At 33.0% G+C, this 17,157-nt stretch overlaps 1 protein-coding gene across 2 annotated transcripts in view; it reads right to left on the minus strand.

Annotated features, from left to right (window-relative positions):
* The window catches only part of STXBP6 (syntaxin binding protein 6), a 69,013-nt gene that overhangs the window by 6,707 nt on the left and 45,149 nt on the right, over positions 1 to 17,157 (minus strand). For both annotated transcript variants that reach the window (XM_015864904.1, XM_015864903.2), the window contains exons 3-4: positions 12,858 to 12,988; positions 10,893 to 11,058 (exon numbers count right to left, since the gene is read on the minus strand). In XM_015864904.1, the coding sequence (XP_015720390.1) occupies positions 10,893 to 11,058; positions 12,858 to 12,988 (297 nt within the window). The remainder of the gene's footprint in view (positions 1 to 10,892; positions 11,059 to 12,857; positions 12,989 to 17,157) is intronic.

Consider the following 17,157-nt stretch of genomic DNA (forward strand, 5'->3'; position numbering starts at 1 on the left):
GTTGAATCTCTCATCAATCGACATTCCCAAATCCATCTCTTTAAGGCTGTTCTCAAGCCATTCTTCACCCAACATGAATCTGTGCTTGAGAACTATATCTCTGAAGGACACTGCTTATAAATTCAACCACTGTCTTCCATATTATATAATCACCCTAATCAACTTTCACATACAAGTCCATCCAAACACTATTGCTACAGTCATTCAATGTCATGCTTCATACACTGTCCACATGAAGTACTGGTCATGATTTCATGAGATAACTTCATTAATTTAGCAGATCATATTTTAAGTTACAGCAAGGTTTAATATCATCTAAGCCCTTAGCTTCACCATCCAAATCTGTTAATTACATTATCTTTTTCTTCTCTGGAATATAGTATAGCAGTTTCTACAAGGGTTTGATAGAACTGAATTTCTCCCCTTCATTTACCATTTCTAAACATTCATTCCAGTCTCTGTTTTATATACTGCTTCTCAATAGAAGAGCTTATTTTCTTTGGTGGAGGAATTGCTGAAGAATGTTTATTATATGTACAACTTTACAAACTGAAAACTCCTCACCCAGTGTTCTACATTTTCAGTATGAACAGGTATGGATTAAAATTCACATATGACAAAAATGTACGTACCACGCTTTAACCTTTTCAGCAAAAAAGACGAGTAAAATATCAGCTTTCCCCTAATTGGTGATATGAAAATTCTGTGATGTCTTCCAATAGAACTGCAAAATCTTTGAAGTTTAATCTACCTTATGGTAATTACTTATGTAGACATTCACAAAGTCAATGTGAATGACAGGAAGTCAATACAGGTAGAGCAGGCAGAGTATAAAATACTGGGCACATCAAGGGCACTGCTAGTTTTCTGAACTGCCTCTGAACAGTATATTCATGTAGTCTCTTCACAGTATTAAACATAAATATGTAACATTCAAATTCATTATGCTGGTAAAAGTATAAAACTAGCTCAACAGCAATTTGAGAACTCAAATCTAAAATTGAGCAGCATAGTAAATTTTTGTTAAAACAGAGCTTGTTGTTCTTATGGACATACAAAGACAACTATAAATCAACAAAACCTTACATTACCCTTACTGTTAATCTGAGCGGCGTGGTCACTTAAGAATAATTGTAGGTTAATAAATAGCTCCCAAACACTACATTGAATGATTATTTTGCTACTAGTTTAATTAGTAAAATCAAGAACAAAAGATCAATTGAGCCTTATTTTGCAGATAATACCTTTTTCCTTAGAAACAGCAAACAAACACTGAGTAGTGAAACCAGAGTTTGCTCCAGATAGCCTATGAAACAACAGTACAAACTACAGACATATAAACTCTTGAGAAAAATAACTGCCTTGCAATTTCAATCAACTAAAACAGAACTATATGGAGGTACAGGGAAGACCCAACAATCCAACATATGCTGACTCATGGAAGATGAATCAATAATAGAAATACCAAGCTGACCTCCTGATTACACGTCTATAAATGCTGCTTATTCTACACACATTAGTAATTAAAAATTAAATGTGTATGAGATATGGAACATCTACAGAATTCTTCATTTTTGCACAGAACAAAGAAGCTGCATTTAGAAAACTGTTATTATAACTAGGACCATGAATATCTAAGAATACTTTGAGCTGCCATTTGTTATGACATAAGTGAAACTTCACCTTTTCCAGTAGTCTCTGTTTAGCCCCTGAGAAGTCTGGTTATAAAATCAGTCAAACCACTTTAAATACTGTATGTTTTCTTACTTCACTGTTTCTCAGTCAGTTGCTACTTTGTTCATAGCTTGCTTGTTTAAAGCCAGTTCCACTAATTTTTCTTGGAAGCTTATTTTGGCTTTTGTTCAGGTCACATTTCCTGTAAACAGGCATACTAGGCAATACTGCATTGGAAATAGTTTCCTTTTTTCTTTTTTTTTTTTTTCTTTCTTTTTTTTTTTTTTTGCTTTATTTGGTGGAGTGATTTGAGGCCTCTTGTACCTCTTCTACAAACCAGTGCTAGCTTTTTAAAAGAAAGCACTCAACTGTGTGGTTGCAGTCAGAAAACTTACACAGAATTCCAGTGAAACAAAGTATGTGGAGAATTTCATAAAACTCATAGTTATCTAAAGCCTTAAAACTTGTTGGGGAATAGAAGCTAACAGATTGCTGACCTGAAATGTACACAAACAAACAAACAATCCTATTCTGTATGGGATCAACACAAAAACTCATGTCTCAGTAGTCTACTGAATTCCATCAGTCTATTCCTAGAGCACACGTAGGTGGTTTCTGATACAAATGATTACACTTTGTTCTTACATTAGTATCTCTAAATAGTAACATTTGTACTAGATTGACTGGAGAAGTGTTCCTATGAACTGAATTCCTATCACATAAAATTCTTCCTACAAGCTGCAAAACTTTCAAGCTGCTTTACAGGAAGTAATTACCAACATTCCAAATTTTTGGAGAAGTTAGTTCTGTGACTGAACACCAAAACTGCCTGAACTATATCTACTAAGATGAAAATAATTTAAATTTATTTCAACCAACTGAGGTGCACAGAACCACTTAAAAAATATGTAAAATAAACAAGTAGACATGCAAAAACTGCCATTAGCCCCCTTCCTCCATATGCAAGTGGCCTCTTTTAAAAAGGAACTCAGAACATCAGTTCATCCCTATGCATATTTTGGTAGTGTTTTAGTCCTCTTGCAAATGTTATGAAATTATGCATATAATAAGCAGAATGTGTATGTTTAGGTCAACTTTTATATGATACTAAAATAAAAAAGGACACTGGGTTTAATTCGGTATTTTTCAACAGCAAATATGCTATTAAAAACACAAACATACTACAAATTTATTTTTGTTTGTTCAAATGATTGGCTTAATGGGGTAGCTTTTAATACAGCATTTTCAATGATATTTTGTCTTATATGAAATTGTCTTATCATCTGAAAAGGAATTTAACATTCATATTTTCAAATCAATTAATAGCTATACAGTCCAGTAATTTTATTTTATTTTTTTTTAAAGCAAATCAGAGCTTTCATTTTAAATTTTTGCAGCAGTATTTAAACTTCTGGAATTAAACTCCTCTTTTTTCCTTAGAAAATTCAGTAAGTGACTTGTGTAATTACACATCATGCATCAGGCCCAAAGGTGCAGAAACAGCGGACTTTGTATGAGTGCCCTTAGACCAGTTATCTTGGAGGCTTAAATTCCAGATAAAGAGAAACACCAAAGAAACAACATTTTCCAGGAAGCACCAAAGTTCCCGTCAACTTCATTTTTAGGTTTTTTGTTCTTACAATCACAAACTATGTCAGAGAAGGCATAAAAAGGTGCATTCTTAATCCAGCATACACGGTACTTTAAAGATATACAGACACTATCATCAACCAACATGGAAATTAATTGATTTACTAAAGTAATTTGTCTCCTGAGATAGTGTTATTGTAGTTCGCATGAACTGTTTTAACATACATTCACAAAAATTTCATCATGTTCTCTATTAATCATGTCAAAACTATTTCATTTCAACCCAAGGTTTTATAAGTACATAAGCGGTAAAACTTCACAGTAATTGACTTGTGAACACAGGCATTTAATTTTTAATTGTGCATGTATTTAGCAATTATCTTCTGTTCTGAGAAGGAAATAACTGAGATTATTATCAGTAATTAAGAAGCTCTGTGTATCACACCAAAACAACTTAAAAAGAAATAAGAAAACAAGCTATTTATGCTTCCTATTGATCTGCAATAAAACTGGACTTGCATTACTAAATGAAGTAAGATTAAAAGAGTACCAGTGATCAGTATAAAATTCATGAACACAGCATATCTACTCTTCTTGCCCATGTGTACTATTTTTACTAGTACATGCTGGTGTCCCTACAAGTTCAACATAAATTTGGAAATAGGGACTTTAATTAAAAAGAATGACTTAATCTTAACTATTTCATGTTTTGTTGACTGACTGTGAACTCATCATCCAGGAACAAAGCCATTGCACCATTAAAGCATCTATTTAAAACTGAAGGTCTTGAGAGAGGTAAAAATGCTGAAAAGTTATATTTTCAATTAAAAAATAACTTCCCTTCACTGAAGAAGTTATATCTAAATTCTTCAAAATCTTAGACTCAGAAATACTAGACAGTCTTATAATAATCTTGACAATTTTCTTTGTATAAAGTTCTTAATTTGCATGAAAACTGTTTCCAAGATTAGGAGCACCTCTGCAGATTCCCTATACTACAACTAGACATTTCCATTGTATCCCTTGAATCTGCAGTTGTAAGTTCTATTTTCACAGTGAGAAAATTCATATTGAACAAAAGGCCATAGCCTGAGCAGAAAACAAGAATTTTCAAGCAGATCAGAATTTAATCAAACAAATGAGTGTTCAGCTGCAGGTGGCAGTACTAGCACAGACGTGTCACATCTTTTAGCTTGTACACATATACAACATCAAAACCCCTGTGTTCTCAAGGCACAGATCAATGTTTTCAGCTTTGTAAAAACCTGAACCTGCTTGGGAAAGTAGGTATCAGAATAAGTGATCTCTAATGTATTACTTCACTAGTTTCCACAGCTTTGATATGGGTAGGTCACTTCTTTTGACACAAATGAATCTTTTACTACTGTTTAATGGTAATGATAGTTCAGAGTAACTTTGAATAGAAAAACACAGGCAAATATTGCATGTTATTTTGAAGTATAGATTTAGTAGATCAGATACAACTAATTCCATTTAATACATGCACCTAATTCAGTATTTTGTCCAAAGTATATAATTCAAAGAAAAAATAAAATGAGTTGACGTTCACAGTAAATTAAGAACCTGCAGGATGGCAGGGGAAATCTGAAGGGTATTGTTGAACTTCATAGTACTATATAACCTGCTAAAGTAAAAAAGACAATGACTTCCCTAAATGCAAGTTTAAGTCAACACTTGAGAGAACTCCAAATTCCTGTTGAAATCCATAGTTAGCTATAAAGCATCATTTTAACATTAGTCCTTCGGAGGGAGGGAAGGAGAGGAGTTGGAAACAGAAGACATTGTTCATATAAGTGCATGCACACATTTAAATTGAGGCCTTCCCAAAGAATCAAAGAAATCTTCTGATATCATATCTTGTTGGTGGTCTGGAATTGAAGAGGATATGGAAAATGCTGTGTAAATTCATCAGCTATACATCCTTTCAACAAAGAAATGTTTCTACAGGAACACAGAGATGAGACCAATAACTTCACCAAGTTAGTTCATAGTCTGATAGCAACACAAGATTTACCAGGATTAGTAGTTATAACTGGTCGTTAAGTAATTTGGACCAGCTGCTGATTTATTCCTTCAAAAATAGGAAAGCTAGGTATTTTTAGGGATTGTTATTTCAGATTTGATCAGACTTTGCCCCTTGAAATCAAAGCTGTGATGCCCCCTATCAAACTTTTTCTCCCTCAACATGTCAGGTTCCATCAGCTGCACAGAAGCAATACAATTCATTAAGTCTATAATGAGAGAGAGTTGTACAAAGGCAACCTGTTTTGAATTTTATGAGTGAGTTTAAATACTTTGAAGTCAAAGACATGAAATCAATAAATTGTATCCTAGAAAAATTACTGTCATAGCAAACTGAGCATTCTGAAATGGCCATCAAATTAATTATTATTCAGCAAGTTTGTTTAGGGATACACAGCAAATATCATCTCCCAAGAATACTTCAATGATATTACAAAGTTTTTATCAGTGACAGCACTAGCTTGTGAGTCCGTGCAGTTATATTTTGTTATCTAGCAACACATATATATATGTATCATAATATAGCAACCTTTTACAATGGAGTATATGATATCTCATGTTCACTGAACTGCAGCAGTGGAACCACACAAACTTGTTGTGGGTGAGACTGTGACAAGGCTTTCTCCTGAAATCAGATTTTTATTGTGACTGACATTCAGAAACCGATTTCTCCATCAATTTCATTTTCATGGGCTGCTCATTTTCTTCCACAGAAGTATTTTTTAGGCAGAACTTTAATTAAAAAACAAACAAACAGAAAAACAATAACCACTACCACCCTAACCAACAGTATAGAAACTTGCAAGCAACAACAGACAACAAGTTTAAATGCAACCTCTCAGGAAAAAGACAAAAGAAAACAAAAGCAGAGACATAGGCACACAAAATGCAAACAAGCATAGGGCTCAAAGGTGCTGGAATGCACTTCAGATGCTATATAGCAGTTCAGTAGAACTGCATTATAAGCCAACTGGATTTTATTTACAAAGGAGAGAAAAACTGCAAATAAGAAAACAGAACTGTCACAGTGAATCAGACTTGTGGTTTGTTTACTGCTTTATCTACCAGTATAAATTAATGCCTTCTTAAGGGGCCTTGCCATCCCAGTAGGTAAACTGGAATGAATACACATAACGGAGCCTTCTCCTAAGGCTTACTTACTTACTTACTTATCAATACTTACTATACTTACTATATACAATACTTTCTTGACCAGAAGAACAAGTGCTTCCAAACTTTGTACGTTATTTATTTACAGATGAAAACAATCATTATTTTATCAATCTTTTCAATATTTTTATGTAAGCAGTGCATTAAAAGATTTGCCAAAGCTATGTGCTTTTTTGTTTTCTAAACTCAATCCTTGTCTTAAACTTACTTACTAATAATAAATTTCAAATTTAAAAAGATGACATACTGTTAATAATTTTTCAACAATTACTTTCAGAAACATTATTTTCTAGGGTTCAATATCATCGTACAGTTCTGATGCCCCACCTTTCTTTGCTGAAATGAAATCTAAAAGTTTAGAAGTTGCAGAAATTAGAAAAATACAGAAATCAGAAATCAACAATTAAAAACTGGAAAATACATTGCACAAATGTTAAAAGTAAAACTGAAAAATCATTGATGCATTTGATAAAAAAAAATTACCTTCTATGTTTCCAGTGTACTTCTGTTGATGTTTTTAAACACTGGCATCGATGCTGGGACAGGATGTTATCACATTGAGGATCAGATATAAGGAAAGGAATTCTTAACTTGAATCATTTCCTTATTTTTCATTTTCTTGCTCTTTTCCAAACTGAGAAATTTAAACTTAGTTTTATACTTGAATTTAATATATTCATATAAAATAGGACAAATCCAAATTAGTGTTTACAATACAAATAAAAGTCTACTGACCAGAAAATTTGCTATTAGTAATTAGGAGGAAAAAAAAACCAGTGACAGTCTGTCTCAGATATTTCAAAACAACAAAATACTATCAAAAACAAGTGATAGTTTTTTTTGCTTATTTGTTTTAATACATAAATCAATTTTGTCACAGTACCTTCACATTAATTCACAGTAAAAGAATTGATTTACAAGTGCAAGTCTGTTAGGCTCACATGGTCAGGTACACATTTTTTCAGTGACTATCAGTTATGAAGTGAAAACACTATCAGATATTTGAAAGAAGAGAGGCCAGGAGGAGCTTTAGTCTTCCTTCCAATCCTAATTCCTAATTTCATGTGTCTTCTGAAGTCATTCATTCAACCTGAACAGTAAGAAGGAAGCCAACACATATTTACTCGGTCTCAAATGGCTTATTCCAAAAATATATCACTCATGAACATCACTTCTAATGTATAAAATGTATCCAGATAACACAAAGTATTTTGTTTTAAAGCTAACAGTTACTGACAAACTGCAAAACTTCTGTGAAATCTACATTCTAAAGCTTCCAGTCCTGAGCTGATTTCTAAAATATGACAGAAGAGCTGAATTCAAATTGGCTTTTTTCATGTAGAAATTTCATTCTCAGTTAAATCCACAGAATTAATAAAAATACCATGAAGTCCTGTTCCTTGATAGCTGAAGCTAAGATGAGTCAATAGCTTACAAAAAAAAAAAAAAAAAAAAAGAAACTCATTACCATTTCCACACTGGCAATATATTCCTAGAGAAGAGTTATCCACTAAGAAATCTTGTCAGTTGTCCTAGAGAAAAGGTTACACACGCAAAGATATATTTATTTCGGCTTCAAAGGATATTTTAATAACTACAGCTTATAGGGCAAAGCTTAGAACAAACAAAAAGCAAGATCATCACCTTATTTCCACCTTCTTGCTTCCTTCTGCAGTTCTAAAAAGTGCCTGAAGGTGGCAGCAACTGTTTATCATTAGAGGCACAGAATTTATCTTAGGTTTGTTTTTGTTTTCGATTAGTTTTGCTACTTACTAACAGTCTTTGTAGCACAATGACACCTCAGATTAGACGCATTCCAGTGTCGTTACCCACACATTAGAAACATACATAATTAAAAAGCATTTCCTACTATAAATAATAAGACCACTCTCCCTCCAATATAAATGCCTGTCTGTCTTTACTTCTACAAAGCGTTATCTAGAAATCTCCTGTTAGGCACAGATAAGTCTCTTCTACTAAGAGAGGAACTTGAAATATTTAATAAAAGGTAATACCAGGAGGAATGTTGTTTTCAAAATTTGAATTTGTTCTTTGTTCTAAGAATTCGCACCCACAGTTTTCACCAGATCATAATATCACTGTAATTACTAATGCCATTAATCAAGTTTCAGACAACACTGTAGAGAAACTCCGAAGACTGTATCCTTACTTTATACTCAGAAAACAGCAAAGCAAAAAAATTGTTTGGGAGATGAAGACTCAGACCACTAGGAAGAAGTTTTTTTGTGAGTGGCAAGTTAAAATGAGGAAGTAAATGAGAGGATCTGCAGTTCCATAGAAGATGACAACTATTCACTTAAGACTAATTTCTTAGGTAATTCCTGCAGAAACATAAATAGCTTGAATTTCACTTTCTTCACTCCTGACCTTTAGGAAGGCAAAAAGACTCAATTGTAAACAATTCCTTCAAAACTACTTTCATCCTTGGTTCCAGTTGAGAAAATGTTCAGTGGTTGGTTTTTTTTTGTTTGTTTGGTTGGTTTTTTTTTGTTTGTTTGGTTGGTTTTTTTTTGTTTTTTTTTTTGGGGGGGGGGGGGGGGGGGAGGGAGGGGGTTGTATCTGAAAATAAGCAATAATGACGAGATACACACACATATATAACTTAAATATCTATAACATATAGATATTATTATAATATCTATAACATTATACAAGCGTATGTTCTAATAATGCTAAAAAAATAAAAATACTGGAGTATTAGAAGATAAATTAACCATCCAGTATGAAATTGCTGCGTACATTCCTCAGAAAAAGCAAAAGAGTATCATTTAAAATACAAGGGCTGCCATCATAAGGGGATGATGTGACATGATTCATCTATAGTACGACATGTTTCATCTCTAAACTAACTGCACTGATGTTTCAAAATGCTTTTAATTGATTGCTTTGGTTAATTAATAGGAGGAGCAAGGAATAAGTTATAAATTCAGAACTGGATTTAGTTTATGTCAAGATATACCATCTATATAAATGTGTGTGTATATATATATATAATTTTATGTATTTATTTATTTGCATACTACAGTGATGCTTTACATTTTCCAGCCACAATGAGTTTGAAATCTGTGACATACTTCACGATTTTCCATTAGGATTTCTGATACTACAGGTTTTAAACTAAGTGTTTCTAAGTTGCCATCATAGTCTTTTGTTTGTTTTTACTTAGTGCAGTAAGAACATCTTAATTAGATAAATACATTTTGAAGTTTTAAATACAATGTAAACCAAAAGCTTTTGAAAATGATGGGAAGATTCATGAAATAGGAAGAAAAGAAAGGAAGCTTAGAAGAAAATACAGTGTTTTTTTCTCTTAGTTTGAAAGAATGCCAACACTAAAGGAATGACTGACAGAACAATTTTGACTGCACATTAGTGGTAACATCCCTGTTGGCAGCTGAAACACATCTGGAGATGATTTCTCCTCCAAGTTTTCTTTTGGTGTTTTAGAACAAAGAGATTGCAAAAGAAAAAAACAAAAACACTGCAGGCAGGAAATTATGCTAGTGTTATAGCAGAGGAGAATTACTAGAAATAATTGAGTAAGGATCAGCATACTTGTGCTTGATGCCTACTGCCTACTAGGGGAAAACAAACAAACCCACACCTAAGTGGATCTCTTAGACAGATTAGCAACATCAAATTTCATACTCCCTGAAAGAGAAAAATAAAATTTTATTCCAGCTGAAAGGACAAAGTGTAAGAGGTTTTAACTTTCCTATTCTAGAGCCAATAAAAAGGAGATCATTGTCAGAAATCAGGAAAAAACTAAATTCTACCCTCCTAAAGGTTTAACTACCTAAGCAATATTTAGTAAAATAAATGAAAATTCTCCCTGAAAGTAATTTCTATTATTTGGGAAGTGGATGGTAAAGCTACCACATAGTGGCCAGATTTTACTTTTTCTTAACCTGATGCCTAATATCGGAAATTGCCCTCTAGAATACAACTGAGTTGTGAAATGTAACAAAACCCTTAACAGATTTCTGTCAAAAACACAACAAAGGAGTTGGCCATGGGGATTCTTATGGGTCCCTTCCAACTCAGGATATTTTATAAAATTTCAAAGACCATAAAGGAAATCTAGTAAGGAACACATTTTGGCAGTATTGTATGATGTTATCTTATAGAGCAGTCCTCTACTCCGGGTAGGAGGGGACTTCTCAGAAGATGAGTAGTGGATATTACCTCTTAAACCAGCTTTTGAGAAGCAAAAACACTGGGAGAATCTGAAGTGATGTTTGATGGCCAAACTGTGAAGTCTACAATTTCATTACTGTCAGATTAACATATTCAGATAATATCAAGGTATAGACAAGCATATTTAAACACAGAATAACTCACATGCAAACCATCATTACGTGTCCAAATGCACTGAATAATTTCAATTTACTTACCTCCCATAATTTTAGATTGGCAGTTGATAAATTCTGGTTTCTTGTCTGTAAGATATCGCTGACATGTGTGATGAAGAATCTGAAAGAATGTGCATTTTTCTGAAGCTGTGTTTGCTACCCATTGGTCAAAAGCATTTTCAAATAGTAAATCAAATTCTGGAGAATCCTAGAAGAAAGAATACACAGTTATTATTCCACTTTCATGAATGATTTGAAAAAAGATTTCAAAAATGATTTTGGAAAAAAATTTAAAAGCAATTATGTTGGAAAAAACAAACAAACAAACCCTGTAAAGATCATGAAACACCAGATCTCCCCAGGATTATTTTTTCTCTTGCATATTTTTGTTAAAAACACAGGCAAGAATTACTTTCTTAAATATTCTTAATGAGGAATGTTCAGCTAAGAAAAGAAATACCTGAAAACAATAATATTTTAGACTGAATTGTTAGAAGTTGGAATCTCTTAAGAAATTCTTCTTAGCTACATATATATAGTTACTTTCGCCTTCTATATTAATACAAGGATTTTTGTTTAAATATGTTTAGCTGTTTAGCCTTTCAGTCCAAAATATACTTTCATGATTCATTATAGGAAATGTGGTTCTGGTCTCTATATTTGCCCAAAGAATGAAAATAAACAGTAAGCCCTAGTCACTGAATTTCATTTATTATCATAGTGTTGTATACGTCTCAAGATAACAAGAACAAAAGAGCACTTCCAGAACCAAGTAACCTACAGCTCTGTCCCTTGCAACAGCTGTCAAAATAAATGGATTATATAAAAGCAGAGATGCTATACACTTAGAAATATTTGCTAAAAATCATTTTGTAAACTAATCCAGTAAATCCTATTTTGAATCAATGACACTTCGAACTATAGAAATACAATTCTGAAAGGAATGTCTAAGCTGAAGAACTTGATAGGACTTTCACACCAAATATATCTCCAGATGCTATTTACAGAGTTCCTTTGCAGATTATGTGAAGTATCTGTATCTACATCATTACTCTCATTTTCACCATCCCTTTTATCCAAATAAAATTCTGCTTCCTGGTTTTCATTTAGCAGTGGCCAAAGAACTTCATATTTATTAGCAGGACTGTACTGAATTTGTTGCACCAGATGCTTATTTGTATGTTCAAGAGCACAACCCTGAAGAAACCAAGGGAGGTTAGCCAGATACATTCTGCTGTACAATGAACACAGTAAATCTTTTTTTTTTTTTTTTTTTTTTTTTTAATATTAGTCACATTGCTGACTTCTAAATCTGCTGGTTGGCTACTGAAGATTTGCCTTTATAAGACTATGCATGTTAGTATGACTTTTCCCAAACAAGTCAGACTGCACATTCTACCTTTAAAAAAAAGTGTATATTTGAGGCAAAAATTCTAGAAACAGTTCCAAAACTACTTAGTGGGTTTCTTATTTGTTTGAATTGATATTTATTTTAAATCAATAGTCATGTGAAAGTAATAGCTAAGGTACACCACAGCCCTTTGTATGGAAGGATAATCAGTGGGGAGGGATGTGAGGAGTGGACTGTCCTGGGGAAAGGTTCACAGTATTTCCAGAAACTTGAACCTCAGGAACCTTTCCTCTCTTTCCTTCTGTTTACTGCCCTTACAACACAGCTGCATGCCAAAATGGAACCCAAGAGGCTTATAGATGGAGGCAAGGCAAACACAGCTCTTATTTTTCTCTTTAAAAGAAAAGACAGAGCAGGGAATAGAGTACATGAGTCAGGGAGGAAAAAAGTAAATATCTTGATTACATGCTTTGGCCTCCTCTCATCTTTCCCATTAAAGTCAATTTCATATACTCCACCAACTTATTTCTTGTTTGAGAATTTGCACTTAAACTTGTCTCTTATTTTTCCATTTGCCTTTTGAACAGTGAAAGATACTTATTCCACAAATCAGTTACAACAACTCAGTTTCCATTTCTAGAACTGTTCATACTCACCTGATTAGGATCAATACCATTGACCTGGCGAAGCTGCTCAAGCATCCACTGCGTTCTCCTAACAAATGATGTAGAGCCTTCAAATTGCTTGACCTTCGTAATAGATGCTTGAGCTGGTTTCTTGTTTGTCACTAAACACATAAAAGAAACACATACAACAGTAATGGGCTGAATTTTTCAGAAATGTTCTGTTTAACTCAGTGTATCAGTTAGTTGATTTAATGGTGCATCTTCTATAATGTCCCCCAAAAGTAAATACATATTGTTAATTCTGACAGTAGAAAGCATTCTCTGTCATAGGTAACTTAGTGAAAAGTATATTCCTTATGAAAGATGGTATGTACAATTCCAAACAAGTGTTATATAACTCAAAATTAGGTACATTTCAGCTCTTGACAGGCTAAGTTGCCAACAGCTTATAAAAGCCAGAATGAAAGAGAAGCTCTTTCTTTCTGAACTTTTACAGACAATTTAGCATTTTTATTTCCCCATCCTAAGTAGCCATGGTTTCTCAAATACAGCCTGTCATGCATTTATCTCATCATTAGCTTATTTCTTTTAGGTAAGAAAGCAAACATGGCAATTCCATGCAAGCATATTTTCATATATTACCTTAATTTTATTTATTTAACTATTGGAAAAAACAACAACACATGCAGGTTTCTCTAGTCTTTTCAAAACACGCCGACTTCTATCACATTCAATTCCCAGCTTACAGGCTTAAGTACTTAAGGTACTTATAGCAAATTCAATTTAATATGAAAAAATCTTTTTAATATCTCATATGTATTCATTTTAATTGAGTCTGTGGACCTACAATGCGGCCTTCTGTATTCTGGAACTCCTACATTTCCAATATTCTTCTCTCACTTTTCTTTAAAATGAAGGTAGTACCCTAAACAGCCATTTCTGAAGAAGATACTTTAAATAGCTTTGCAAGCACTCATGCACACTTCAGAAAAACTCACTTCAATCTATTTTGGAAATCAAGACTGAAGATATTCATTATGGTGTATATTCATGTAGAAGGCTTGAGATATTTGTTTTATCACATTCTAGTCATTTCAACAGCAGTCACAGACAACTATTTGAGGACTGTATCACAAAAGTATTTCTCTTAATAAGTGGAATTTGGCATAATTCCCACACAGTCTAACAGATGTGCATCTGCATGCAGTGAGTACAGTCAAAATTACCTCATCATCCTGAAAACAATGTTTGAAACTCAGTTAAGTGTCCTGAGAGGCTAACTAAAGTTCAAGTTCATTCTCTGTATCTCACAAAATGTACTGTATTAGGAAATAGTTTTCCAGTTATGCTTGCTTAGATAACTTAGCCTTTGGAATAAATTGCCCAATGACTTTTAAGATCCTACAGCATAAAAGGAACTGTGTCAACAGAAGTGTTCGATTGTTTTTAAAAAACAATTTACAAAATGGTAGGGTTTTTTCCTGATTTTATAGTAAATCAGCTAACATTTAGTAGAAGAGACTGCTAGCAGATTCTTCAGATACAGCAGGTGCAAGAAATTCCATAAAAAAAAAATCCTTATCTCTTGCTATATAATGGCCTAAGACAGAGCTAATACTTTCATATTAACAATATGAACCTTCTGATGGATACTGTTCTATGTAAATTCACAGTGGTATAACATCCAGTTATTAATATAAGGAACTAAAAAAAAAAAAAAAAAAAAAAAAAAAAGCGCACTAAGGATTTTAGATTACAAAGAAATAAATTTAAACAAACAAACCCAGAAACCAACCCAAAAATTCACAAACATCTGTGAAGGTATACAAGAGGCAACTGAAAGAGAGGACAGGTAGGAAGGAAAACAAGTGGGCCAAAAATAGCAATGCCAAGTTATCAGACATTATTTGTCAGTTATATCAGTTATTTAAAACAAGTCCATCAAATGACAAAGAAAAAACCAAACAAGCAAAAAAACCACCACCACCACCAACAACAAAAAACAGTAATCTCACAGAATACATATAATTACTGTGTGTTGACTCCATAGAAACAAAGTGTTAATACTTTCTTGTATGTTATGCCTGGAAGTCTTAAAAGCACATTTAAACTGCAAGAGAAAGAGATCTTAATTAAAGGTGTTATGAGCAGATAGTGTTGAGTTGCTGTGCATATTACTTTAAATTACTTGATATATAAATATTGCATACCATTCTATTAACAGGATTTCACTCTAAGGGTGAAAGCAGAAACAAACAAACAAAAAAAAATAGTATCTGAACTGTTAGTCAAGTTCTTGTTCTACAGACTCAAAGTCATCTGCAAAGTAATGAATCTCAGAACACCTATGTAAATTAAAAAAATATATATAAACCTTTTCTAAATGAATCTTAGAGGTGAACTGAATTCAAACATTTAATGGAGTCTTATCTGCCTGTGTAGATAGCCAGGAATTTTCTTCTTACAATCGTGTTTTGCATGACCTAACTTGATCCGCTACCTACTTGAAAAAGGCCAGGAAAAGTGCAAGTGAAGGGTTAGCATACAAAATACAAGATAAGGAAAGAAAACACACAGATGTATATACATTTTTATAGCACTAGCCAAAGTTTTCCTTGACACACTACACTAATATCAGTCTTGGGGTAATCTTTTGTAATCTGTGTGTATAAGTAATATAGTCAAATTAAAATCAAGTGGAAGGAAAATAAAATAGTATTCCTCGGATCATGATTTCATTAACATTCAAAGGTTAAAACTAAAGATATTTTGAAGCAGATTAAAGATTTCAAAAGAAAAAGAAGAAGAAAAAGAGCTGGCATGAAATACAAAGAATTCATAAAATAAGAAAAAGGAAAAAAGAGAAAAGAAAGTCAAGAATCTGAATATGCCAAAAACAAGAAACCTGTATTCCACTACGTGACTCATCACATGTGTCAGAACTTAAAGAAAACAAGCAACAAGCACAGTTGGCATCTTAATATCATGCAGATTTGTTCCTATTGTTGTCGCTATATAATCATTGCTCATTTCAATTAGAAAGATTTATTTTAAAATGGATGAACTGCTCATTATTGCCCCATACTTAATCCTACTGACTGAATTATAGCTTCTCAGTGTAAGAAACGAGGTGCTGACCAGCATATACTCAGGAAGATTCGATAACAGGAATGATTGCTAAGAGGTGAAAAAAAATTACAACAGATTTCCAAGGGTTTTCTAAAATTTAAATTATGATCTATAAATACAGTCACCCTTGAATAGATGCACGTCCTTCAAAGTTAAATCTAACAGTGCAGCTTTATTTGGAGAGATATCTCCAAATTTAATATTGAGTAGAAGACGTCTGCTGGCATCTTGGGACAGTCTTATGCACTTTGTGCTCTTCTTTGCTTAACTTCACGATGTTCCTGCTGGAACCAGAAGCAGCTGGTGAACAGTCATGTTACTTTGCAGATATCTTTGAGTCATAACAAGCCCCCTTTTTTAAGTTATTATTATTTACAGTTAATTTAATTATTGTTTACAATTAGTAATTAAACAATATGTGATTGGCTGTCTAATAGGAGGAATCAACATTCGTACAAAAGGTTCCCACGTATGAACCACATAGATGTTTTGTTTCTTTCAGATGAGCACACATTTTTAAGAAGGTAGACAGAGATAATTCAAAGCAAGTTAAACATGGTACGTCTATATCTGGCTTCCACCTCTGTAATTCTCCACAATTAGGAAGACACAATATCTTCACATACTCTTTACTTCTAGAAAAGTCAGAAACATGAATTTATTAAAGGATAAAAGTGTAAAGGATAAAAGTGCAACAGAAATTCTATGGAATTCTATGGAAATTCTGTTACTGAGATAAATCATTTATTCCGCAGAAAGTTAAATATTAATTTTCACACGTGAATTCCTGCAAATGCACATACTTGTCAATGAACATTCAACTGCTCATAGTCATTTTTTTTTTGTTTAAATTTATTTATACAACAGTAAGATCCAGAAGAGTGTCATGAATTGTAAACACAACTGAAAAGCAGCAAATGTTAAAAATGAAAATACAGAAGGCTGGTTTTTAAGGATTTAGTTCACTTTCTAATTTTTCTTAAAAGAGACAAAAAATTTGTTCCACACCATGAAGATTTATTTTGAAATCTTGAAAATTTACAATAGCAACATATTTTCAACAACTACTGTCAGGTGTGACTCCTACCTCCCATGGCAACTAAGTTGGAAAACTGGTTGGAAGCTTTTAAGTCACAAATCCATGCATGTAAAGAAAATTTTTATAAAAGAGAAGGGAATTAATAAAATTATTTTAATTTTT

Source organism: Coturnix japonica, chromosome 5 (genome assembly GCF_001577835.2).
Source record: "Coturnix japonica isolate 7356 chromosome 5, Coturnix japonica 2.1, whole genome shotgun sequence".
NCBI classification, from domain to species: domain Eukaryota; kingdom Metazoa; phylum Chordata; class Aves; order Galliformes; family Phasianidae; genus Coturnix; species Coturnix japonica.